The sequence below is a fragment of the Perissodus microlepis genome, chromosome 11 (assembly GCF_051167445.1).
Source record: "Perissodus microlepis isolate ML-2025 ecotype Zambia chromosome 11, ASM5116744v1, whole genome shotgun sequence".
Classification (NCBI taxonomy): Eukaryota; Metazoa; Chordata; class Actinopteri; order Cichliformes; family Cichlidae; genus Perissodus; species Perissodus microlepis.
Window position 1 is genome coordinate 30174064 of NC_140471.1, and position 27311 is coordinate 30201374.

Genomic DNA, 27311 nt, shown 5'->3' on the forward strand with positions numbered 1-27311 from the left:
GCATGCGCAAAAGAAGACCTCACAAGAAGACGACACACACTCTGTTTAGACCCAGAGCAAACAATATTGTTTGACTGATGGCCCTTCATATAAAGACTTCGGACTTTACGTTTCCCAAGTTATTTTGTTATTTACATAATAATGTAAATAACCTAATAATTATCCTTATTGCTGTTTTAGAGAGGAGCGGTGCTTTAAAGGATAGTTGCAGATTCCTGTCAGAATCTGCAGATTATACTGTATAAATAAAATGTTCACGTTTCTCCAACGTTGTCTTCCCAACAGTTTCACTGACATCTACGCTGGATGGCCAGGAAGCGTTCGCGATGTCTTATTGGGTGCTTCTCCGGAGCTGATAATTGGCGTCTGTCTTGTGTCAGTGACGTAAAAGACGGATTTAATGCGACATGACCGTTCAAACAGCAGTCGCTTTCTAAGACATCGGATATGTATCAGATTCAGTACCACATACAAAAGTGACCCAGATCGGATTTGAAAATATCGGATTTGTGCCGTTCACACTGTCATACCATGATCAGATATGGGTCGCATAGGGTGAAAAAAAATCGGATTTGATGCGCTTTCGCCTGCAGTGTGAACGTAGCCTTAGACAAACTAGCCTGTTCACATTTTCAGAGCTCAAGGCAGTTCGCATTTTTGTTACTATGTGACCTGCAAGTCACATAGTAGTCTCTCACATGGGACAGAAGTGTCAGGACTAATCAAATAGTTGCAGGCCAGGACAGAAAGCTGTGGGTGGGTCCCTGCTCGTCTGGACCACCACTGCAATCTGTCTCGCTGATGGTTACACAGGGCTTCCTCATCTGAATCTGTAGCGCATTTTCTAACCCCCTATGTTCTACCACTGATAGTGGTCTCCAGTCCAGACCAATCCATTTTGCGAGAGAATTTGCAACTTTGTCCGATGTTGATGTATTAATTTCCTCTGGTTTCTGGTCCTGAAGCCAGCCATTTCATCAAGTTTGGTCTGCTGACACTTTTCGTTGGTACTCAAACCGCTAGTGTAATCGGTATACCAGGAAATCATGCATTGACAAAAGTTTTCCTTTGCAATGCAAAGTGCATTTAAATGCTTTACTTTTTTTCAAACTAATTAATCGAAATTAGCATGTTAAACCCCCACCCCTAGTTATTTTGTATATATCGCTTGGTGTTAGGGTATTCTCTGTCTGGGATAACTTTGGATTCCAGTTCCCATTTAAGTCATGGAAAAGGCAGCACTAGCTAGCTATGGTAGAATGACCTGCTAGCAAGACGACTAGTTGCCATAACTACCTATTTTTCAACATGACTTTTTATAGCTGTGAGCACAAAAGCAATAACACGTTGGTTTAAAAAAAAAAAAAAAAGGTCATTTATAGCCCTCGTTACTCTAGCCTCATGCACAGACTAAGGTACTAGCAAAATTTATATTAACTGATATGTTTGATTTTTTTTCTCAGAAGTAGCCATAGTTGATGTATTATGTTATCTTCTAGATTATTAAATAAATGCAAGAAATTTATGGAAAACTGCTGTTTGTAGTTGTTGTTTTTCAGTGCTTAAATGTTGGTGATGCCACAGAGACCAAAGTAAAACAGTGAGCACTGTATCAAAAGCCCACTTCTGTCAAACGTGTCAGTGTCGTGTGAGAGTTTTTCCTCCGTAGGTGTCCATGTCAAGCTCTGAGGAAAATGAAGTTGGAACTTTAATATACCAATGGATGGTCTCAGAGTTCAGTGGTAATCCTTTGCCTCACCCCACTCAGTCTGTAGAAACACATATGGATTGACAGTGCTTTAGCCGTCATCCATTGTTTTGCCTTCAATTAGGTGGATTGAATCTCCTCCATCAATTAGCCGACGTCTTGAGTTCCACTGTTCTTTTCACTCAGCGAGAGCGGTTCATCTCTTTTCACCTGAATCCCAGTGACACCTCGCCCTCTTTTTGTTGTCATGGGCTGCTGTAGCAGCTAAGGTGTCATGCCAGCTGAAAAGAAAAGTGTCTTCATCCAAACAGTATCACGCTTCTCTCCCAAGGGATCAATAGCTCCTTCTTTGTACGCCAACTGGCTCAATAATTCATGATGCCAATTTAAAAATGCAATGAAGTAGCTGTCACTTAGCACACTCTCTCTGCTCTGGCCCTTGGAGATGATCCCGCACGAAAGGCCATGCTTCCTGTCAGTGACTCAGTTTTTCTGTGTAACTTGAGCATAGGCTTCGCACCTCTACTGCAAGCTTCTTCTTGCTGGTTCACGCCTGGCTCTGTGGTGCGTAGTTACCACTCGGTTATTCGATCCCTGTCCTTGCTGGTTTCCTTTTTACGGCTCCATGATTAGCCCTATAATGTGTCAGACTCTCCGTTTGACACCTCAGGTTGGGTATCTGCCTGTACTAGGTTTTTCTTTGTGAGGACACATTTCTTCCATTGTCTTACAATGCTCAGCAGGTAGAGAAAGGCCCAAAATTTCCCATTGGAATTTAATTGTAATAAAATGATTGCATAGTTTTATGCAATACAATGCATACAATTAAAAAGATGCTATTTTGTGACGTACACACATTTTAAAACTGACTTTATGACTACAGCTGTTTTCATTATTTAATAATTGGATAATTGGGGATAGGCAATAATCTAATTAATTTCAAAATTTAAGTGAAAAGGAGATATAATCTTTGCAGATGATTTTTTTTCATTGTGCTAGTCAATTATTTGCTTTATTATAATACTTGATACAAAAGCGAGCAACCATGGGAGTGCTTTTCCTTTTGATGATTTACAGATTAGGACAACGTGTAGCAAATACAGCATTCATGCTTTGTTGCAAACGGGTGTGGTGCACAAGTTTGCTTCTCTTGATTTCAGTAATTGGTTAATTTTCAGTCAAACATACAACCATTTAAAATAAAATTTCATGGTGTAATGTTTCGCTTCATCAATCAAATGGCACACAAAAGTCACAAAGAGTTGCTGACATCTGGATTGAGTCCAGCTCCTGGCATCTTCTCTTATGACCTAAGGACATGGGTCACTGTAACGAGAACTAATGAATTTTTAACTTGATTCTGAAGCAATAGGGAGAAAAACATTTACGAAGAACATAGATGCTTACGTACTAGAGTCACATTTAATACACTTCAGGGGTATTCTAGGGGTGTCACAATATTTTTATGGTGTTGTGAATAAAAAATTGTGCAGCTGTGCTTTTTGTATGCCTTTTTACAGATATTGCAAGTGCATGGAAGTGGTATATCACTTTTAGGCACACAAATATTTTGCCCTTGATATTTATTATTATTATTATTCACTAATAATGATTTAAAAAGGGAAAATACTTCTTTTGGCACTTTATATAGTTGGGTGGAAACCAGCATTTCCCTTTTAGTGCTTGGCAGTAGTGGAGTGGAAAAAATCTTTCAACAGGAAGAAACCACAAAGAGTGGGTTTCTACCTAGACTGGTGTAGAGGAGAGAAAAAATGTTTTTATATTTTGAAGTGTGGTTTTAAGTTAGGTGATTTCTAAAGTTTTAAGTTTTTATCCTAACAGGTAAAATGATGCTGTTTGTAAATGTATTCTTATTTGTGTTTATTTTATTTGCTGTTAACATCACATATTGGGGTGGCTGTAGCTCAGAGGAATGAGCAGGTCATCTGCTAATTTGAAGATTGGAGGTTTGATCCCTGGCTGCTCCAGTCTGTAAGCCCATGTATTCTTGGACAAGATACTGAACCCTAAGTTGCTCTCTGATCCAATTATTCATGTATGAATACTAGATAGTATTTAGGTGTAGAAAAAATGCTCGTATGGGTGAGTGGGGCATGTTGTATAAGGCGGTGTGGTGTGAGTCTACATAAGAGCCAGCCCATTTACCATTTTAAAACCAATCGTGCATTTTTCACCACTGAAGAGAAAGTTTTGTTTTCATTGGCTCACGATTTTGAAAATAGTGACAAATTATTGCAAGCCATCATTCATTTGTGACAAAGGGCATGCCAATACGCCAGGAAAGACTCTCTTGAATCAAAGTCCATTATCGGCTCCTGACACAGTCTACTGCGTTTTTTTTTTTTTGTGCTGCCTCCTGGTAATTTCCCACACATCTCACTCAGGGAATGTGGTGGCTGGTTGAGCAATCTGCAGCATCTGAAGACCTCTGATGAACACTCGCGGGGATATTTGCTACATTGCTACATACTTTGTTCACTGCCCTATAAATAGTTGCTTAGTTTACATGTTGGGCTTTTAGCGGTCACTGTTACCCAGAACTGTCTCACTGAGACAGTAAAGCTCTTATCGTAGAAGGGATGTACAAAATGTGGGTAAACGGGAAACAAGGAACGGCGGAGATAAATAATAATTAGCGAGTTTTCTTCAGTTTTCTGCTTTTCATTATTTGGTTTTTGATCAAATATTTGTTCAGTTTATTTGTTATTCACTATGCAGCAGCACTTTTGTGGAACAGCGAGAAAGAACCCAGTTTACTGAGAAAACCACCTTCTCCATAACCTCAAACCATCTCTTGGAGAAGAGTATTCCTATCATGAAACAATAAAAGATGTCACATTTAATTCTATGGTTCACTGAACTATTCTCTGCTTCTGAGAACCTGAGGATGAGCCAGATGAGCTTTTAGTTTTGGTAGAAGCAGATTTTTCTGCCAAGTGCATACTAAAGCACTCTTTAATGATTTCCAGGCTTGTTCAAATCGGTAAAACATGTCAGCGTCACTTGTAACATATGTTGAAACGCAGTAGATTGCTAAATCACATTCTAAGCAGTCAAGCTCATCAAAGCAACACATTCTCAGCTGAGCTCAGAACACTGTTCATTCACAGCATTTGCGTGCTTAGTGTTTTGGACTCCTTCCTCCGTCTTAACCTTGTGAACTCTTTCTCGCCTTAAAATTTCCTCTGGTGTTTTCTCACGTTAAAATGGCCCACTTACGGGATATTTTGTCTGCATTTCCCAGGAATTTTTCAAATTAATATCACATGTCTAATGAGTAAAATATTGAAATTTTATTAGTTTTCCTTAGCATGGAAGTTGGAATGAATATCCATATTTAATGTCTGACTTGAAGTTATGGGCTAGCAATGACCTAACATCTGAGCCTCTGGTTAATTCATCTAGTGTTCACTAAAGCCTCGTCAGAAATGGTCTCATTGGAACGGTAGCCTTCAATAAGCTATTTTTATGGAGGTGAAAAGGCTGAAGTGTGCCAAAGTATACAAGAACTAGATTGAAAATCAGTGGCAGCAGGTGTTATGAATGGGGGAATCTGAAATTTTCATCAGTTCAGCAGTGAGTGCCTACACTCACTGTTGTCCAAACACAACACCAGTGCAGTAAAAGCGTACCTGGGTAGAACAAAAAACAATTGAACACTCAGTCATGTATTGGCCACTCCAGAGGCAGAACAGAAGGCAGCCAACATCCAAAGAAGAGCAATGAATGTCCCTCGAGAAGCCCAGAGAACTATTACCGAAAACTTTGATGTTAAACTCAAATTTCATGTTTGATATACTATAGTTATGATTCTATACTTTCCTCTACTCTCATTACTTACAGGCAATGAGCGATAGGCCATTCATCCAGAAGCTGTTTCGACCAGTTTCACCTGAAGGCAATGCATACACCCTTGGTGACCTGCTAAAGGAAATGTACCCAGCTGCTATAACAAATGATGGTAAGTGGTACATACAGGCAAGTTCGAAGTGAGGGAGTGGGTGAAATGTTGTGTCTTCACTTTTTTTTTTTTTTGTAGTCAGCAGCATAGTCACGTTTGCATCTCCTTAATAACAGATAATGGCAATGCCATCAGGAATAATACAAGCATAACATCACTAACATAAACACACAAGACTGTAATGCCGACATCGCCACCAGTTAACACAAGAAGTAACAGAATGTGTTATCTTTGGTTTTCTTATCAAATGTGGGTCATGCCATATTCCAGAAGTGAGAGGAGAAAAGAAAGGATCCCTTCTTCTTCTTCTTCTTTTTTTTTTATGCTGCTACATGAGACATGTCTGAGATTCATTCTCAGAGATAATAAGGTAATATAACCATGAGATGGTCTCGGTGAAAAAAAATAGTGGTAGTTGCCAGAAAATGTGAATAGATATGGAGATGGGTAGATAAAGAGTGGTGAGTCATTAAGGCTTCGTTCACACTGCAGGTCATAATGCTCAATTCCAATTTTTTGATCAAATCTGATTTTTTTTGTGTGGTTGTTCACACTACAAATAAAATGTGACAGCAAACACGCTCTAGTGTGAACGGTTCACGGCCCTCAAAGCAGCCCGCATGCGCAAAAGAAGACGTCACACACAACGCACTCTGCTTACGGAAGTAAAAGTGGCGGCTACAGAGCTAGTAGGTGTTGTTGCAGCCGTCTAACAATTTCTGCACAGTCTAAACCGACAGAATTTTGACAAATTAATTAGAGAAAGAAGAACACTGAGAAAAAAGAGAGCCCGTGTTTTAACAATGGGCTTGTTTGGAGCAGGGGCTGCTACCTCCGTGCAGAGGTATATATGGACACAGAGTCGTTTAGCTTGAATAGAATTGTCTCCCCATATGCCTCGCTCCGTCTCCAGTTTCCGCTGCCATGCTTTCTCGTTTGTCTTCTCCGGCGCTGATAATTGCCGTCTGTCTTGTGTCAGTGACGTAAAAGACGGATTTAATGTGACATGACCATTCAAACAGCAGTCGCTTTCTAAAACGTCAGATATGTATCGGATTCAGTGACCCTGCTCGGATTTCAAAATATCGGATTTGGGCTGTTCAAACTGTCATACCATGATCGGATATGGGTCGAATAGGGTCAAAAAGTCGGATTTGATGCGCTTTCGCCTGCAGTGTGAACGTAGCCTAAGAGACAAAGTCATGTGACATAAAGTCTTGAGGTGAGCTGTAATCTTAATAAAAGGAGGGGGGGGATGTTTGGTACTGTATTAATAATAAATAGATATACAAATGACAACACCTGTTTCTCACTATCAACTCTAAAAATGTATGATTTTTACAGTGGGTTTTCAGTAAAAGAATTTATTTTTATTTTATTTTTTTTTTAAAAGAACATATTCTGCCATTTAACAATAACTTTTCACAGGAAAGTGTGCAATAAGCTAACGGAAACTTCTTCTTGTACACATTTAAGAGTCATGCTGAAAGACGTCTTTCATTCCCCACAGCAGAATTTCTTAATCTCTAGAAAAAATTGAAATGTATTGTTGAAATTAGACTTCTTTTTTATATTAGAATATACCAGGGATTCAGTGTGTCGTTGAACCTCTTAACACTGACAGAAAGGGTCATTTTCACTGGTCTAGTCCACTTGAGATCAAAGTGGGCTATATTTGGGCCACGATGTAAAATGAGTTTGACATGCCTGTGTTACAGTTTTAAGAATAAGGAGAGAAATGGATCAATATGCTGAGATTTACTTACTTTATGTCCAGGTTTTGGGGCAGTAATCTGAGATGTCTGCTAAGGCCACAATATGATATTTTGAGCTCTGGAACCTAAAGATAATGGATATGTTCTGTAAAGTGACCACTTGGGGAAAAAGTTACAAACAACATGTTTATCTTTTTTTTTTTTTTTTTTTTTTTTTTTTTTTTTTTTTTTTAAATAAAGTGAACTGAAAGAGCAATGCCAGTTGCATATACATAAAATGACACCTAGTGTGGTATAAAGGCTTTGTTCACCTGTGGCATACACAGTTTACTTGCAGCTGTGATGGAGGCATGGAAATAATGAAAGAAGAGATAAGAGGAGAGGAGGAGAAAGAGAGCAGCAGCAGTCTAAACAGGCAGTGTCTGCGCAGGAGGAGAGAGGAAGTAGATAAGGACACAATAGTGTGTTAGGACAGAGGACCCACAGGAAACTCACCTGCATGAAAGAGACAAAACCATTAACAGCCCCCCTTCTCCCTCCGTCTGCCTAACTGTCTATTTAACATTCACTCTCTTTCTGTCTTGCCCTGATTGTTTACATTTAGGGCTTTCCGCAAGGATATAGAGCAGCCAATGAAGAAAACTAGCCAGCTAGGGACGTGTAGGTCCCCCAAAATAAAAACATGACTATAAAAGTAAAAATCTGGCCAATATGTTCACATGCACCTATTACTTTTTGTTAAGTTCTCTCTTTCTCTTATATTTAAAATAACTAAACTACGGATGACAAGCGACTGTTTTTACTTTGTTGTTAGCAACAATGACGGTAAACCCAGCGTTTGCCGTCCACTTATTTTCTACATAAAGCTTTCACAATAAAGCTGAAGATACTGTTGAGGTTTTTCAAAAAAAAAAGGAAGTGATGACAGACAGAAGGACCAGTCAAAACAAGTCAAGGACCTTATTTCTAAACGAGGGGCTACCTCTGACATGGACATGGTTTGGTTCTGAAACAGTTCTGTGAATCTCGGGCAGCTCGACTTGCGTGAAATGTTTCCAGCTGCGCGTCGTGTACCTGGAGTCGAGTGTTTTAACCGATGCATGAAACGATACATTTTTAGACATAAGTTGTAACAGCCGCCGTTTTCTTTGTGAGTATTTATTACACAGCGTGCTGCAGGGGAAAGCCTGTTCAAAGGTTTGAGTCTAAGGTTTATTTTTTAGCACCTGACGGCTCTTTTTTTCTTCTCATCGGTAAATACTCTGCATACTCTTTCACGTGATTCAGTTTATTTTGAAAAGTCTCAACAGGATCTTGAGCCTTATTGTGAAAGGTTTATGTGGAAAATAAACAAGCAGACACGCGATGGTTTTACCGTCGTTGTTGCTAACGACAACACATAAAAACAGTCGCTTGTCCGCCTGTAGTATGGTTATATTAAATATAAGAGAAAGAGAGAACTTTAACAAATTAATATAGCCACTACAGTGACCATCAAAACCATGAAAAAATATTGCCGTAAACAGTTTATTTTGCGACACCACGAAACAAATGATAGTTTTAAATGAAACGATAGACGTTTTTATATTGTCATCCGATATACATCGTTATATCGAACAGCCCTAGTTTTATGCATCGGTCAAAACACTCGACTCCAGGTAGACGACGCCCAGAAGTGGGCTATAAGTGAGATTCACAGAATTTACAGAAAATGTAAAATTTTTTACATGAAATACACAATAGCACTAAAAAGCTTGATTATTATCATATTTTAAATCTCCTAAAGTATGTAATTAGTTTTATTTCGGCACCAAGCCACTGCAAGATTTGCTTGTATCAAAGTAACCCAAGATGTTAGATTTTTCCAATTCTATACAACAAATAACACAGCACACAAAACACATCTTTTGCAGCTAGTACACTCAAAAATAATTCAAATAAAACAATAGAGTAGTGCTTTTTAGTATATGTCGACAAAAATGGTGCTAAGGGTTTAGGGTGTGATGCCAGCTTCTTCACTGTTTTGGTTTACCCTCACCCCTCTATAGCCTCAAAGCCCAGTTGAACAAAGCCTTTAACATCCATTGTACATTACCCACTTATCAGTAAATGGGAAAACACAAAGCACAAGATATTTCCTTTAAGAGTTGGTTAAGCCCAAAAGCAGACTTAAAAGTAAGTAAATATTGGAGATAGAGAGGTAGCGCCCTACCTGCTACAGAGCATAGCCATTAACTTTACGTTCCAGAGCCAAAAATATGGTGTTGGGGCCTTAGCAGCAATATGGTAAAATATATTGTTTGGAGCGCCCAGCGTGGACAGGAATTGAAATCACTATATCAGAGGAACAGCATAAGTGGAGCAGTTTGGAGACAAAGTAAGAGAGGCAGGGCTGAGACTGTTTGAACTTGTATAGAGGATGGAAGAATGTATAAAGTAAAGGATGTTGAATATGGAGCTGCCAGGCGTTAGGAATAGAAAAATGCCACAGAGAAGATTTGTTGATGCAGAGAGCCAGTGAAGGAGAACATGTTAGTTGGTGGAGCATGCTAGGGACAGGCTGCTATGGGTACAGATGATCTGCTGCAACAACCTTAAAGTCAGCGGCCAAAATCATGAGTTGTATGAGTTCTTAGAGTTTTAAGATTGGATAGTGTTGTAGTGTGGCTGTAGGGTAGCGCACTGCGTTTCTGTGGCAGATTATGAATTGTAGCAGAGAATGACAAAAGTGGATGGTGTGCACTTGTCGTTTGTTGTCTGACAGAGTCTCTGGATTACCAAGAAATTCTCCTGACCTAGTATTAATAACTAAAGCTTTAAGTGAAAAAGTAATTCAGAAATCATAATCTGTCCTTGTACAGTGCATGTCTTTTGTGTTGTCATAGTTTCACAGCCTTTAGAGGCTTGAAACTCGGCAAGTACAATGTCTTTGGTTTCAGTGAAATCCAGCCAAGACGCGGCATCTCTGTACTGCACCGTAACAGCTGTCATAGTTTCCGTCACAGTTTAAGAAAGTTGTTAGAAGTTCATTTTATATGCATTGTAGTCATTGCCGTATTTTAAGGTTTGCTTTTTTGACTGTTTGAAGAATGGAAGTAGTGGCAGATAAATCTTCTTCCTTGTTCTTCTTTGCTTTTTGTTTTTGTGTCTGTATAGTTTTCCTGATCTAAGGCTCATTTTTCCTCTTTGATCATCTATCTCTATTTCAGGTGTAGTCTTCATCTTCCCTGTCTGCTTTCGATGTCTTTCATGTCTTTGACGTTAAATCTGCTTTTCTTTGCTCTCCTCCCTCCCAGAGGGGTCCGCCAGCCTGCCTTCTTGATCAAGGTGAAAGTGGCCTTTTGTCTCTTGTCGTTTGTTTGGTTTCCACGTCTTCCTTGGCTGCTAGATGAGTTGGGTGATAGCCAGGGATTATGGCGGCATGTTTGGATTAGTGAGACCGGGACTTGTGTTCAGCGACTGGGTGGGGTGGTGATGTTTGGGGGGAGGGGGTTTGCTGGTACTATTCTTGAAGAGTTCAGAGAACCTTTCTCTTTTTATGCCGGCACTCGAACAAAAAGAAAATCTGGGGTGCTCTACATCTGTGTGATCTTTCAAACATCAAATAACAAGGGTTTTTCAAACAAACTCCTCCTCTGTTATGTCTGAGAGAGGATTGGTGCTGACCCTGCTAGGATCCAGAAACCAGTTGTAGCAAACAAATGGAGGTGGCTTGAATTAAGACATACAAAAAGGGGATTCCCAAATCATTCTCTGTGGTGGCCGAAAAGCCTGATTTGCCGTTAGGCTTTCATTCCCTCCACACTGCGGGAAACAAACCCAAAGCAACATTTTCCTGTAAGCAGCGGTCAACACTGACGTGTGCTGAAGCTGTCTCATCTTTTAAGGTTTTTTTTTTTCTTTTTTTGGTACCAGGTGTGTTACTGAGCAAGCTTTTGTTAGGAATTTAGCTTAGGTTTGCCACAGAAATCACAGCCTGAAGGGTGACGCTGCCCACACATGACATGTGTTTGACAGACAGTTCTTGTAAGCGAAGTTGCAGGTTTTTATCGGAGGCGAGCACAATCATGAAAAACCCTTGCATTGATTATTGTCCATGAATAATCGTAGGAAAACCCCTACCTCATCATAGCCCCCACAGCCCCACCCTGACCAACCCCCCTCTTATTTGAGTGACAAATCCACACAGTGATCTCTCAGCGCACCCTCTTTCCTCCTCCCACGTTCACCCATTTCAGTAACATATTTGGTACAGCCCACTCACTATTGGCAGGCTTCCCCATACGGTTCGGCTTGGTTCGGAGGCTCGAGGGGAAGTGTAGGTTTCAGTGGCTGTTTTGATACAGCAGATATAGTGGGTTATGGTTCATGTGCGGGGGCGTCTGAGATGTGCACCAGACAGGGGAATTCAGAATGGCTTGAAAGCCTGCTTGATGACTCTTTCTATTGTTGATTAAAATGTGGTCAGCTGAGATCTTCTGCTTTCTAATTCTATCCGTACAGCTTTACTGTAAAAGACTGCGATGCCTGTGAATGTTTTGATAAAAATTTCTATTGCCTTGTACACCTTAAGCAAATGGAAACACGAATGCACTGCTGGTGCTGGTAGGATCGGTGATGTTAAAATTTTGTCATGTACAAGGTTTTTCCACATCCTTAAAGAGTCTTAAATATGCATTTATGAATAAGAGGAGCTAACAAAATACTGTATTATTATAAATGTTTTAAATCTAAATTTTCAGAGTAAATTTTCAGCACACAATGCTGCTATTTTCACCCCCTGTATAGATATATATCATTCATTTTGCATTGAGACCATGTTTTTGTTTGCCTAATCCTTTCGGACTGTTTTTGTCTAGTCTTTACAAGGTGTTAAAAAGACATAGCTCAGATGAAAAACACATGAACATTTTTTTTGCGTCTTGTCATTATTTATTTAATTAAAAAAATCAAAACAATGCACAAGCACTTTGTGAAAGAAAATAGGCACATACCATGATTCAGTTACTTGTAAAACCACTTTTAGCAGTAATAACTTGACGTAAGCCTCATTATATATTATATAGTAATATAGCCTCAAAATTACAGCACTATATTTAAACGAAATTGATAATAGTATTTCTGACAATATGGACGTTTTGGACGTGCTGTCACGGGCACCATATTGGATGTGATAAGTGGTAGCGATCATATCCTGTCACTCAGAAAGTTTACATAGAAATTATGACTACTTCTTTTTTTCTGCCTCACAATCTCCCTATATTCTGCATCAAGGACAGAAAGAGGGTTTTTAATCACTTTTCTGTTTCAGTCTCACTCATGAACTGAAGTTTGGGTTCTAACATAAGAAATCCTATATGAACATATTTAATTAAATTTTGATATTATCACAATAAGTTATCGTCAGCAGATAAGTCATGCGACCCTCCCATCTTTGGACAGCTAACTGTTGATGGCTAATCAACAACATAACTCTACAAGGTAACATTATGTCAGCTAGCATTAGACTCTAGCGTCTTAAAAGTTTTAACTACTTTCCCTTTGATCAGCATTTTAATTACGTCACATCATTAGATGGTTTATTTGTTAAGTGCAAGTCTGCCCATGATAGAGCCACGTCAAATACAAAAAGTTCCTGTGTTAATCGTGAATAGGGGTGAACTATTCACGGATAATACGGGTAAACTAACGGCAGCGCTTACTGACAGAAAATTATGGATATCTTTAACAAGTTACCTCAGTATTATTGTTGTTAATCACAAATAAGCTATGTTGACAGTTTAAAGGATAATGCACAGATGTATCAATATCAAAATGGAATAAAAATCAGGTAAATACCCAAGCAGTGAGCGGGGTCCACTTGAGTAGTGGATAACTGCATTCCAGGCAGAGTCCAGTGGCTGGGGTTTGTTGCCCATCTTCACACAAAATACTGATAAGCATTCACGTTTTTGTGGGCCTTCACATCTTGTTCAATAAAATGTAAGGGATTGTTGATAATATAATGATATAAATCGTGTGACATTAAGACTGGGAGAATGTCAGGGCTACGCTTCACAGCATGGGTAAACGCACTCAGAGGGTGAAAGTTAACATCCATCTTCACCTCTCCCACATAACGAGGAAGATGCTAGTCAATAATGTGTTTTACTTTCTCTGAAATAACATATACACTTGTTTGTTTACTCATGGTTGCCATAGTTTATTTCATCTACATAATGTTTAGTACATTTAGTACACATCCTAAATAGCCAACCTCTATGTCGGGGGGGGGGGGGACAGTGAACATTGTAAAGTGAATGGCAATTTCCACCCATCTTTTCCAGTTTTACTGTCAATGATGACGCAATTCAAAGTGTGAATTTTTTACCACAAGGTGCCACCAGCAGCAGCATTATGGTGCAATAGACACTGCAACTTCAAGTGTAAAAGTATAAAATAACACTTTAGTTTTACCAGCCTGTGTAGGATTTTCATATAATTAAAAACACAAAACAACAACAATAACTCTTGCACACTGACTCACGTACTGGTCCTGCTGGCCTTCAAATGTATTAGCAGTAAATGATGCAAGAGTTGCACTTAATTTTCTTTTAGCAAACTTGCCATGCATTCAGGTGTGAATGAGTAATCTGCCACATAATAAAACTGAAACTGGGATGTTGTAACTTGAATTGAGCTCTTTAATCAGCTGCTTTTCTACCGTGTAATTTCGTGATTAATTTCCAGCTACAGTTTGTTCTTACTGTCATATGAAGTGATAATTTATGAGCTCTCCAGCAATGGTCTGTTGAGTCATTTGCTTACATTTGGGCTGCACATCACCAGCTTCTAGCGTCTCTTCTATGGAATTATTGACATAAATATGATACCATACTCCTCCCTCATAATCTGGTTGTACTTAATGTTGAGTCTTTGCCATCCGTTGAAACAAATTTGTTGTTTACACCTGTAGTGGCAACACTTTCTTTGCATATCTTTCAGAGTATTGTGCTTTGTCAGAGGTTCAAGAAGCTCACTTCTAATTAACAATCATCACAGGCTGACACATCGCTTTCATTCTCAAACATGTCTGGTTTTGTCTTGTTGTTTGTGCGCAAGCAAAAGTAGATACACAGAATCATTATATCACTGATAACTTTACTTAAATTGTTAACACTTTTACATCACGTAAAAATGAATACTTTTATTATTGTGGACAATATGATCGGGCAATAAGCACTGCTCTCTTGAGGTCCTGCATCAGCATTTTAATTAAAATCGATTTTACGATTAAAATAAATTTTAGCTTGAATAAAGTGATATCGATGCATTAAATCCTGAATCGATTTTTAAATCTAAATGTATTTTCCCAGAAATGCCAGAATCTCAGGTTAAAGCTCACAAAACTATTTCAACAACCACCAAACAGCTAAAACGGCAAATGAGAGCAGGTAAATGGATTCCGCACAAAGACGTAAACACAAAACACGGATCGTTCGCGTACACAGACACGCCATTGGGGCTGAAAGCCGACATCTCACAGATTCTGATGCTGGAGGTTTTGTCACTCTCTGACCCAAATTCAGTGAACCAGCTGCAGATCAAAACTACACTTCACATTTGATAAACATTGTCATTAATTCCCTCTTACTTTTGCTGTTTTGCTTCCACCATAATAAATCACACTTCCACCATTATGCTGCTGTTTTTGTTTTGTTTTTTTCAATGACCTCCCACAAGAAAGGCTTTATGCTTTTCAATATCGAAGATATGTAAACTTTTACAAATTATCCCAAATTGCAAAATGCTTAGCTTTGTAACTTTGCCCTGCTTCACTTCAGCAGTATCAGTTAATGTTCATATGTTGATTCATGTTTTCCTCCATTTTTGATCTACTGCAGAATATTTTTAACACAGTTATCTGCTATAAAAAGCCAGACCAGGAAAATCTCCTTCATGCTTTTCTGTGTTTTATCCTCAGATACTTTGACACAAAGGCATCTGCCGTGATGCTCACACCTCTAAAGTCTCACAAGTGTCAGCTTTGATTTTATACATTGATATAAAATATGCATATGTACTGATAAATTATCAGAATTATAATATTTCTGACTGTCTGAGTCAAAATTGCTCAAGCAACCCAGCTATAATTTCAATCCAGCTGAGGTCTGGAGTTCAGGCTATTACAACATATTATTTCTTCATTTTTTTTTTGGTTGTTATGTATATTTATTGGTATGCTTTGGATTATTTTTCTGTTGCATGATTTTTGGCAAGTTTTAGTTGTAGATGGCCCCACAGTTGACCCAAGAATTCTTTAGTATACAGAAGAGTCCATGGTTTACTCAATGACTGCAAGGTGCGCAGGTCCTGTGGGGCATTCCCCTGGCAATCCACACTTGTTCATTCCTTTTCATGATTTGACTGTCATGAATTACAGGATTTAACATGTTAACTGAGGCCTCTAAAGTCTGAAATGTAGCTCTGTCTTGTTTTTGGGTGTTTTTGGAAAGTTCTCTTTCATCTTTCTCACTTTATAGCTTGATTTTTGCTAAATAACCAAGGTCAGAAAATCCTAGAAAGTCAATTTGGTTCATCTATAAACGGTGTTATCAGTAAGAGAAATGTTTCATCACTCATTCAAGTGACTTCATTAGTGTCAGCTGACTGCAGCTTTCCCCAGCCTCGTAAATAGCATCGTTGCACAACATTTAAAACTAGCACCATTGCTTAACAGAGAATTCTCATGGTCATTGAACAGTGATCATGAGAATCTGCATATTGATGATCATGAAACTGAGCTCATGGCTCATTGTTAGGTAACGGCACTAGTTTCAGTTGTTGTGCAACTGTACCATGTATAACTTTGGGGAAACCTGCTGTCAGCTGAGACTGAGGAAGTCACTTAGAAGTGTGATACAGCGTTCCTCTCACTGAAAATGCTGCGTCCAGATGAACAAAACCAACTTTGTGGGACTTTTTATTTTATTACATAAACTGGTCATTTAGATAAATGACCAGTGTATGTTATGCTGAGGTTGCATTAATTCAAAAGTCAAGTCAGTTTTACATGTATGGGCTAAAATTAAGTTTGTATTTTCTGTACATTAAACAAATAAAAACTCAGTCCACAAAAAATAATGTGGATGGAGTGTTTTTGTTTCTGACTCAAATGTGTCTCTAGCACAGTGTTTTCAGAAGCTCAGTGTGTGGTAAAGATGATTAATTTCTATCAAGACACTTATGATTAAGATATATTATTTCGCATTTTTTCTAATCACATTTCTTGTGCTGCTGCAGGTTAACGGTTAACATTTGAAAACCATAGCTTTTATCAAAGGTCAGTGGTTTTGTAGAAAAAAGATATTGAAACTCTAGCGTTCAGGGTCATTATCTAAAATACTGTCTACTTTATTTCTATTATGTACAGGGGCTTCATATACCCATATGACTGAGCAGAAGTTAAAAGATGTTAGAATGATAGTTTAAAGAAATAATTTGCTAAATCAAAAGTTCACAGTAAGATCCAATAAAATGTTTTAAGCAATATTTTTCTACATACAGTGGAACCCCGACTTACGAATACCCCATTTAACGAAAAATTCAAGTTACGAAGGCACTGAACGGCAATATTTCTGCCCGTGTTACGGCAAAATGCCCGCGTAACGAAATCCGCTGGCTCTGATTGGCTGAGCCCAGAATGCCTACAATGCCCACAATGCCTTCCGAATCATGTGACAACCCCCTTGGCTTTCGTACATGCGCTTCACTGTTCCACTTGAACGACGTATTGTTGTTGCAGTTAGCAATTAGCCTATAGCCTATCGTTCACTCAAAAGGCGCAATGGGTGCTTCGACTTACGAAATTAATTCGTTCCCGAGGGTCTTTCGTAAGTCGAAGATTTTCGTAAGTCAGAGTTCCACTGTAAATTTGTAAATTTTATATACTATCTGTGGTGCTAAACCCAAATCATATAGGTACAATGTTGAATACCTAAAAAGAAAATGGATAGCATCTTCACAAAACCTAATGAAAATCAGTTTCACCAATTTATTTTGGCCATGTCAACAGATATGTTAATAGTTCAGCCTTGCAGCCTTCATCAGAACATTAGGTCATTTTATTTGCGTACACCTTTGTTTTTAATTACTATCCTATTTTCAGAATATACATGAATCTTTGAATCTTCCAGACTGTGAAAATGTCATGACATAAGTGACATGAACAACAAATTATTAACGGTGTATTAAAATGTGTCAGACAGTAACATTACATGATGACTTTTCTTCAAACATGTAATCAGAGGCCACTTTATTAGGTACACCTCGCTAGTACAGGTTTGGACACCCTTTTGTCTTTATAACTGCCCTAGTGCTTGGTGGCGTACATTCAGTAAGGTGCTTTGAAAATTTGAAAAAGTTTAATATTAACATCCCACATTTACTGCAGATTTTTTGGCTACACGTCTAAGATGTGAATCTCCCGTTCCACCACATCCTAAAGATACTCCATTGGACTGAAATCTGGTGCCCGTGGAAGCCATTTTAATAATTATGTTCAAGAAATCCATTATTTGACCTTTGTGACATTGTGTTTCATCTTGCTGGAAGCAGCCATCAGATCATGGGTACATGAGCAACAATGTTGAGGCAATGCTGTGGTGTTCACCTTATGTCACCCCCAAAGGATTTGTGTCTTTGTTTTCAAGGATTGAATAGTTGAACTTGTTAAGCAAGTGTAGTAGTAGTACTATTGTATGCAATGAGCACTGCCCAAAGCAGACGGGCCTCTGACCTCTGACACCAACAAGGCATTTTGACACAGGTATACCTAATAAAGTGTCCATGAGCGTGCACTATACTGAACCTTCTTTAAATAGTCACACAGCGATCTTTGTGTGGTGACTGTCAAGGCATTTTTCAGTTATTGTATTTATATGTACTGTAACTTGTTAGATGAAATTCCTGCATGCATACTTCAGTACATTTCCGTAATACTCACAGAAAGTGTTTCCATGTGGAGAGTTGGACTCGCCAGCTTTCATTCAGTAGCTAGGTAGTCATTTTTATCCACCAGTTAGTCATTAGTAATTCATTCTGTCAGCCAGAAAGTCTGACCAGCTGCCAGTCATGCAGTCAGCCGCTGTTTGCTGTGAGGTAACTGCAGCATTGCGGTCTTTCTAAATAGTGTTTGGCCGCGCTTGGTTGACAAAACATGTTCTCTTGGCCAGCAGTTGGGTACTACTCAACCACAGGGTGTGTGTGTGTATGTCAGCAAACAAATTACTCTTTTTTTTTTTCTTTTCATATAGATACTGTTTATTTGCTGTGTAAACGAGTTATTATTAATGAACTGATTTGGATTTGGAGTGAGCCAACTGAGCACTTACTATTAAACCATAAGCTCTCTGTTTGGTCTTTTTAGCAGGTGTGGTCATGATTTCTGGACATGGAAAATCTTCCACTAAGCAACTTCCACTACAGAGATTTAAAGATATTTACAATCATCACTGATTACGTTTCTTGGATTTTTGCTCATGGGTCATTTAACCTCAGTTTGAAGGGATTTCTTTCTAACAAGACCTTGTGGACAACCCATTCTTACCCTTTTTAATGGTCTTTACCTCACAAATAAACTCATTTCACCTTTTGCTTCACTCAGCAGTTCATGACAAGTAACTTGGTCTTGCTCTCATGAGAGAGAGCGTAACAGTTGCTGGTTTTACCACGACTTCATTTTCCTAGCCTGTGTGTCTTACTGTGGTGTTTCAAAATGTTAAGCAGGAACCAAACTAACCTGCTAAAATGCCACAGCCTCACAGTGGTAACCAGCAACTCCATTTTCTGCGAGGTAAATGGAGTTGCATGTTTCTACAAATCAACAAACTATGCAAAACTTATGTAAAACTATGTATGCATCCATATTGGCACACATGCATTTTTAACATCAAGTTAAATTCCAATTTCAATATTCAAATGTTATTTACCACTATACCTGTGTTGTGCTCCTTTGTGCTGCAAGGGAACTTTGAGAGCAACCTTGAGATTGAGAGGGTGTGTGGGGGCGGGGTGTGAGTCAGACAGGGTAGTACGAGAAGAGGCATACAGACGCTGGCACGGCTCTCAGAAAAAAAATATGATAATATATTATCAAGCTGTAATAATATAAACTGTAAAAATGTGTCAGCCTATCTTAGAAACTCATTTTCTACCCCGCTCTAGTTCAGAGTTCACATTGTGTGTCTTTCATAACACCTCCGTTTTATATACTTTCCTGGTAAATACCCATGTTTTTTTTCAGTGGTTTACTACTAGCGCCTCACAGCGAGAAGCCTCTGGGTTTGAAACTCCTGGTCGGCTGGTGCCTTTCTGTTTGGAGTTCACATGTTTTCCGTGTGCCTGCGTGGGTTTCCTCAGTACTCCGACTTCCTCTCCAAATCTAAAGAAATGCATGATTGACTAGTTTTTCTACAGTGGTTATAAATGTATAAAAAGTGCATACTGGTTGGAAAAAAGATGATTGTGGCATTTAATTTGGGTTTTAAAGAGCTCTTTATTAATTATGGTCCATTCCATAATCCTTATGGCATCATCTGAGTCACTAAATGCTTTCTTATGGCTCTGTCACACTAGATTACAAATAGGATGGCAACCTCCTGGTTAGTAGTTTAAAAAAAAAAAAAAATAATAATCAGTGGTTGTCAGGTGATTGCATTGAATTTTTTTTTTGCTTTTGGCAACTGATTGTAATTATGGGGACCAGCCGGTCACCCAGAGGTCGATATATCGATCACAAGGAGATTACACGGGTTGGCTGGTGAGAGTTGTGAGGATAAGTAGTACTTCATGCGCATAATAAAATGAACTTGATGAGCAAGAATGTTAGGGGCAAAAGGTAATTTTACTTGCTTTGACAATGTCCTGGTGGCTAAAGGCTAGCACTCTACAAAGTTCAATTCCTTTGACAGTCTTTTGCTGTATTTTGATGACCTTAAGTCATCTTAAAAAGTTAAGGATTAAGTAGGTTACATATGCGCTCTCTCTATTTCTCTATTTCCTTCTTATATAACACGAATATGATATGTTTCTGTGGTTCAAAGGAAAAAAGCTTGTTTTAATTAACTGTGTCAATTGTTTTTGGCTTAACATGTGTCAGCTGTTCCAGTGGTGCAGATGTTCGATGTGTTTTTTGCAGACAAAGTCATCAACCCAGGCTGACCTTACTGGCAATTCAGTTTGCCTTTTCCTGCTTTTTTTCTCATGTGTTTCCCAAATACTGTATGAATTTGTGTGGGTTTTAGCGTGACACTACACACATTCGTCTGACTAATTTGGGTGCAGGTGGTTAAAGTGATGATCTAAAGTAATATTTATGTGTTTGAGTAGTGTATGGATGTATGAGAGTTTTTGGGGGGTGTGGCCCATTGCAAATTTCCCCGATTTCTCATAGTGATACTGTGATAATACGCCTCCTCCGCCCCCATCTGCCTTTCTGTTGCCAGGCAAGGGGTAAAGGTTAGTGATGGTTAAGAAATACCACCCAGAAATGTGTTGTGTGTGTGTATGTAGGCGTGTGTGTGTCTGTGTCTGTGAGTGCGTGTAAAGCAGAGAGAGCGCGATTAAATGAGTGAACCAGGGAAAGTGTGTTTTCACTCTTGCTGTCACTTAAGCAGCATCTCACCTTTTACTTTCTGTGCTTTTGAACTAAATTGCACTTTTTCTCATGAATTTTTTCGAGACATTATTGCCAAATAGTTTGTTAATCATTGCTCCCCACCCCCCTAACATGGTGTCACAATTATGTACTTTGTTTCACTGTTCACAGTACAAATGAATGCAGATTCAGAATGATCAATTTCAGCCTCTGACAATTTTCACAGGTTCATTGTTTTTTTGGTTTATATTTTAACACATTAAAGATTTCCTGCTCATAGAGGACACTATGGAGAGGATTGTGAATTGTAGGACCTTAATAGGACCTTTTCTAAAAGGATTTTGTGTAAAGTTTAAACTGAAAGCTGCCCTTTCTTAGTTGCACGCTGTACATTCACTATTTCTTTTTTTCTTTCTTTTTTGCGTAACATTTTTCCCCTTTTCAAATTCCTTGTAACACATTTCAGTTCAGCTGTTTTTTCCTCAACAGCTCATCTGTAAGTAATTGACCTCCACCCAAAGATGATTTTCTTCAGAGTATGGACTCTTCAAATCCCGTCATCAGAGAAGAAATAACATTTAAAAAAGAAAGAAAAGAACAAAAACTTTTGTTTTTTTTTTATCCTCTTTCTTTTTCAGATTGTGGCTAAGTGGTTTGAACACAGTTAACCAGAAGTGCAAACAACACATCCTTTTAATTTCGCACTTCTTGAATCTTCAAACATTTTTTATTACATTCAAAATGCATTAATAATGCTATTGTGAGATAATTAATTTAATTAATTAATTAATTTCATTAATTAATTTAATTCCACCAACAGGTGTACTGGAAATGAATGGTGAAAAATCATAAATAAATTAAAAATTCAACAAAATAGTTATCACTGTTTAGATACAATTGGTAATGTTTTTTTTATTATTATTTTAATTTTACCAACTTGTTTTTTTCCTCTCACATCTACATGGTTTGTACTTTTCTCAAATGCATTTCTAGGTGCTCAGAGGTTTAAAAGGAAAAACACTTAAAAAAAAGAAGTTTTATTTCTGTAAAATAAAGTCCTGTTTAGATGCTTACACATGCACAAACTGTATTCACCAGACTTCCTGCATGCACATAGCATCAGTTAAAATAAGCATGCAGAGGCCAAGCCATTCCTCTTTCTTTTTTTTTTTAATCATCTGCTGGGGTAATCTTATGAACCGTTACTCTAAAATAGCACTTTAGCTATAATGATTAAACAATTCTGGTTTGTTTTGAAGACTAGTACCAATACTGGATTACATAAAAGCAGTTAAAGAGCTTTTAAATGTAAGTTCCAGCTGCCACCAGTAGAGGCAGCTCACAGGTCTGGCCTAAATGTGCACAGCCTCCATCTTCAGAAGCAAACCTTTGCTGAGAACTTGCATTGCTTTTTCATTTTAACTTATTGCATGTTTCTGTTTGCCAGTCAGTCAGCAGGTGTGGGGTGGAGTTGCTTCTCAGACCGGCAGTTAACGCTCTGTCTTAACCGTCCTCCTGATATTACGTGGAACTGAATGAGGACAACAGTGTGTGTGTGTGTGTGTGGGTGTGTGTGCGTGCGTGCATGTGTGTGTGTGTCTGTGTGAGGACAACAGTGATAGACAGGAAAAGGGCAATCACTGTCTGCCTTTCTCACGCAAAGACAAATGCAAAGTACAAATGGTAAAAAGCTCAAAAACGGTTTCTCAAAAATAAGTTCATGTTTAAAATTTCAAATCTAAACTAAAAGTGTCATTTCTGCCTGTACGATGAACTGGACCAAAAAATAGTGACTGTTTTTATGTTAATTGACATATTAAACATAGTTTCTGTTTTATGGCCAATTAAAGGTTTTGTCACCTTCTGGCCTGCTCGCTGGAAAAATATGTCTTGAAGCATGAATATCAGTCAGGAAGGAATTATTTGTCAGAGAAGTCCGAATATTTATGACTTTAATGAAATTAAAATATGAACAGATAACATAATTTGAGTTGCTTTATATAAACTGCCCTGCACATTACAAAAATGTAATGATTTTGTAATTTATTATATTAAAACTAGAGGTCAGTTCCTTACTCTAAGAAGAGATTATCATTAAAGCTCAGTGGTAGAAAATATGCGTGCATACTTTTTTTTCTAAACATTTCTGGTCTTCAGAAATATGTCTGAGGCTTGAAATGAGTCTGAGCTGCTGTATGCATGCATCCAACCACTACTTGGATAAGTCTGTACTTGCATAAATCTATAAAAATTCAGAAACTTTTTAACATTTTAAAATATGCTAAAACAAATGTAATGGTGTCTTAAAAATTGTTGGAAAGAATATAAAATGCACTAATTATTAAGGCCTTAGTATTAAGTACAGCTAAAAGTAGTAACAAGGATGGTCATCTTGGCGTGGTTTCCTGTTCATTGCTCGATTATCTTTTCTTATTTTTGTGCCATTTTTTACTTTTATGACATTGAGGTAGTTTAGATGAAAGGAAAAAGCTAGTGCTTTTAATTGCTAAAGGAGTTTTATTCTTAATTTCCCATATTGAAATGAAATAATTTTCCAAATTCACACCTCATTTCTTCAGACTTGACAGAGCTCCTTCAGAGGACATCATGCCACTGCTTATAAAGAGATCATTGGTTAAACTAGAGGAGTGTACAGATTAAAAGTTGTCATTTAATCTTTAGAAATGTACACTCGACGAATGATCTGACCTCCGCAAGTTGAAAAGGTCGAGGAAGTTGTTTCTCATAACGTTCGTTTTTTTGTGTTTTTAGTCGTGGTCCTTTGAGGGATGGGCGTTACCAAAGGACGCTGACTCTCACTCACCACGCACTGTCAGAGTGAAAGTTTAAAATTCGAATCCTGTGACAGGTTAACAAAAACAATAAACTGCCACTTTGCTTTTTAACTGAACACACACTCACATTTCCACTCATACTTTCTCTCTTTCTCTCTCTCATCCACCACACCAGTGGTATTACTGTACTATCTGATGTGGTCTCTCTCACCTCATGTTAGCATCTCTTTTCCTCTCTTCTCCTACATTGCTTCCTAGTCTTTGTGCTTTTATCTTGTTTCTTTTTGACACCGTTGTCTTTTCTTTTCTCTACTCTGCTCTGACTTTCTCACGTTATTTCATTTTTTTCATATCTCTTTCTCTCCTTCCTGCTTTTAAATTGTCACATGATGTTTTTCTTCCTTTGTTTTTTCCTCCTGTTCATTAATTTATGCAGCACTTTCACACTCTTTTGGGATGTCCTCTGTTTTATATCGGCACCCGTTTTGTTCAGAGTTAAACTGCAGACAGTTTATCAGGCAGCCTCTTTTACTGTAAGCCATGCTGTTGATGTGTGATGTGTGGAAACAGTGGTTTAGCATTTTCTTGCTGTTAACAAGCAAAAACATGTTGGACTGGATGCCAGCAAAACCTGTTGCGCATTATTGGGACTGCACGAATGTGCAACTTACCCACATTGTTGTGCACCGGTGCTTCCGCTTACCATCATCAGCACTGGTTTTTTGCCCTGCGGTGTTCTTGATTCCATTGCTCACATAACAAGACACCTTTACACCTTTACACTTCGGTTCGTCTTAATGTTAATGACTCAGGAGTTTCTGCATCTCGGGTATATTAGTTTAATTTGCATAACAGAGCATTGATGGGTGTTTGACTTCATTGACTGTGGCTTTCAGAAGGGTTCCTGTGCCATTGCAGTGGTTTCCTTTACAGAAACCTGTCATTTTTTTGTGCAGTGCATCCTCAAGGCCCAAGAATCACATCTATTTAGTATTTCGTATCTATTTAGTATTTCTTCTGGGACCTAGTTGCTTGCATGCTGTGATCTTTCCATATTCTCTGAATCCTTTCATGATAAAAATGTGCAATCCCTTAACCTGCAATGCCACATTGGGGGGGGGGGAGCTATTCTGAACTGTTTTCCTGTATAGTTTTTACAGATTGATGAACTATTTTACTCGCTTGGATGCGCTTTTCAATTTAGACCTACTGGTCCGTTGCCAGTTAACTTAATTAGTTATCACTGTTTTGTGTATTGGGTTTTTTGTTTTCTTTTTTTGGTCAAAAAATCTTTAAATATTTGTGTAATTGTGATTGAAATACTTTGCATTCTTTCGGGAGTTGTAATTGTATATTACAGGAACAACGGCAGATTAAACACTGAGTTTGGAAAACCAGCACTGAGAAAAGAACATATTGTAAATTTGTACTTTTAAATAACTGATGGTATTTACTAACTGTCCCCTCTCACTCCATCTAGGTGAGCAGAAACGTTATCAGGTGGTGATCCACGGCATCGAGCCGCTGCTGGAGACGCCTCTGCAGTGGCTCAGCGAACACCTTAGCCATCCTGACAACTTCCTGCACATCTGTGTTGTTCCCACTCCGAGTGATTGAGGCCACTTCTGCTCCTGCAATGTACTGTCACTGTGATAAGACACTGGCCAGCCAGTTGACCAGCGTTTTCTTTTGGTGGAAACCTTAACGTAACAGAACGTTAAGGAGGTCAGAATCTTGACGATAAAGACGAGCAAAGGATGCAAAAAGGGATATTTACTAACCCTTTTCCAGCTTGTCTATATATATTTATATCCTCTTAAAATTACTACTGCTCCTCCTCTTTCCCCCTCAAAAACTTGTTTAAAAAAGGAAAGAACTTTCTCCTCTCCTACAAGGAGAAGCAAGAGTTGAATGAGCAAAGGATCTCGTTCTTTTTTTCTTTTCTTTTTTATTCTTTTCCCACGTCTTCTCCTTCCACTCCTCTCTGAACAAGGAAACATCTCAATGGGAGAAGAGGAGGTGAACGGATCCTTTGTTTCACCAATCTGGCACACATCTTCCTCCTTGTCTTGTCGATAACTTTTCTGTAGACAGGGAAATGGAGTTCTAGTTTGGGGAGCAGTGTATCAAATCCTGCTGAAGTTGCCTTATTTACTGCACATTATCATCTTTATCCTTATTGTCCTCTCATCAATGTGTGGACGTGTGCACATGAAGTCACTTTAAGCTCACATCACAACCTTTTTGTTGGTTAAAAATACTGATTCATTTGACAAAGTGGGCTTGAATAAAAAGAGGATAAACTGTTTTGGAGTTTTGGCAGCAGTGACTGACATAATTATCTCACTGATCTCAGCATACCCAGGAGGTGGTTTGGGCTGACTGTTTACCATTGAATTTTGAGTTATTTGCAAAAGCAACTTAGCAATCAGAATGTCCAAAGTGTTTCTGTACTGTTGCTGAATTAGCATTAAATTGTAGCTTTGATTTTAAAATTATGAAATTCCTTTTTTTGTTTGTTTGTTGGCAGAGAAAAAAAACTGCCTTTGCACAACTTAAGGTCTTTAATTTTTTAGATTTGTTGCCCAGTGGATGGTGGGAATCTGCAACGCTCAAAACCAAATGTCCATAAACTAAAAATGACATGGTGGCATGGTAAAAGCCTGTTTTTACTACTAAAAAAAACAATGGAGATGTTGAATTTTCACAGAGTTAACATTCAAAAATCACGTAGCTACTAATGAGGCTAAAGCATTTACTGAGAGACTCATGGGGAAAAAAAATCCACATGTGTTTTCAATAGCAGGTGTTGATATCTTTCCATCAGTACAACACTCTTTAGCTGTTTTTACTGTCTGTTTTTGTCAGATTTGGCAAGAGCGTCTTTTCTTCACTGCCAAACTTAAATGAGCATCTGGTTTTGTTTCATTTAAAGAACTCAGCTGAGATAATGAGACGGCAGGCGTACTTAGCACTAAGTCTGCAGTCTGTTGGGGGCAGTGGTGGTTTTACATGTTCTACATATGCTTTAAATAATTTTGTTTGTTGACACAAAGAGAATTGGCAATAGTGGGCAGCACTTCTTTTACAGCATAATGGCAGTAGCTGAGGAATGCAATGACTAGATGAGTTTGTAAAATGTTGCCATGTTTCTCTCATATCGGCATCTTGACTTTCTTTTGTTTGTTTTGATTGTGAGTTTTACTGTTCACAGTGAAATAAATTGCCATTAAAAATCAATCTGACATTGTTAATCCATACTGATTTAAAATCAAACTGAAGTCTTCTATATGTATTTAAAGGCTCTATACGGAAGTAGGTTTCATGTGATGTCATAGCTAGAGGGACATACCCACTCAGAGTTTCTCCACAGCAAACCTGTAGGAATGATTTACATGGCATTGCAAAAATACTTGCTCAACCCTCATAAAACAACATTATGTTATAATATGTGATAATTTTCTTGTTCTTCACT

At 38.3% G+C, this 27311-nt stretch overlaps 1 protein-coding gene across 2 annotated transcripts in view; it reads left to right on the forward strand.

The window, feature by feature from the left end:
- Positions 1-27076, forward strand: part of atg5 (ATG5 autophagy related 5 homolog (S. cerevisiae)) — a 45103-nt gene extending 18027 nt beyond the window's left edge. For both annotated transcript variants that reach the window (XM_084944028.1, XM_084944030.1), the window contains exons 7-8: positions 5573-5690; positions 25317-27076. In XM_084944028.1, coding sequence (XP_084800154.1) covers positions 5573-5690; positions 25317-25453 — 255 coding nt within the window. In that variant the 3' untranslated portion in view covers positions 25454-27076. The remainder of the gene's footprint in view (positions 1-5572; positions 5691-25316) is intronic.
- The last annotated feature ends 235 nt before the right edge of the window (positions 27077-27311 follow it).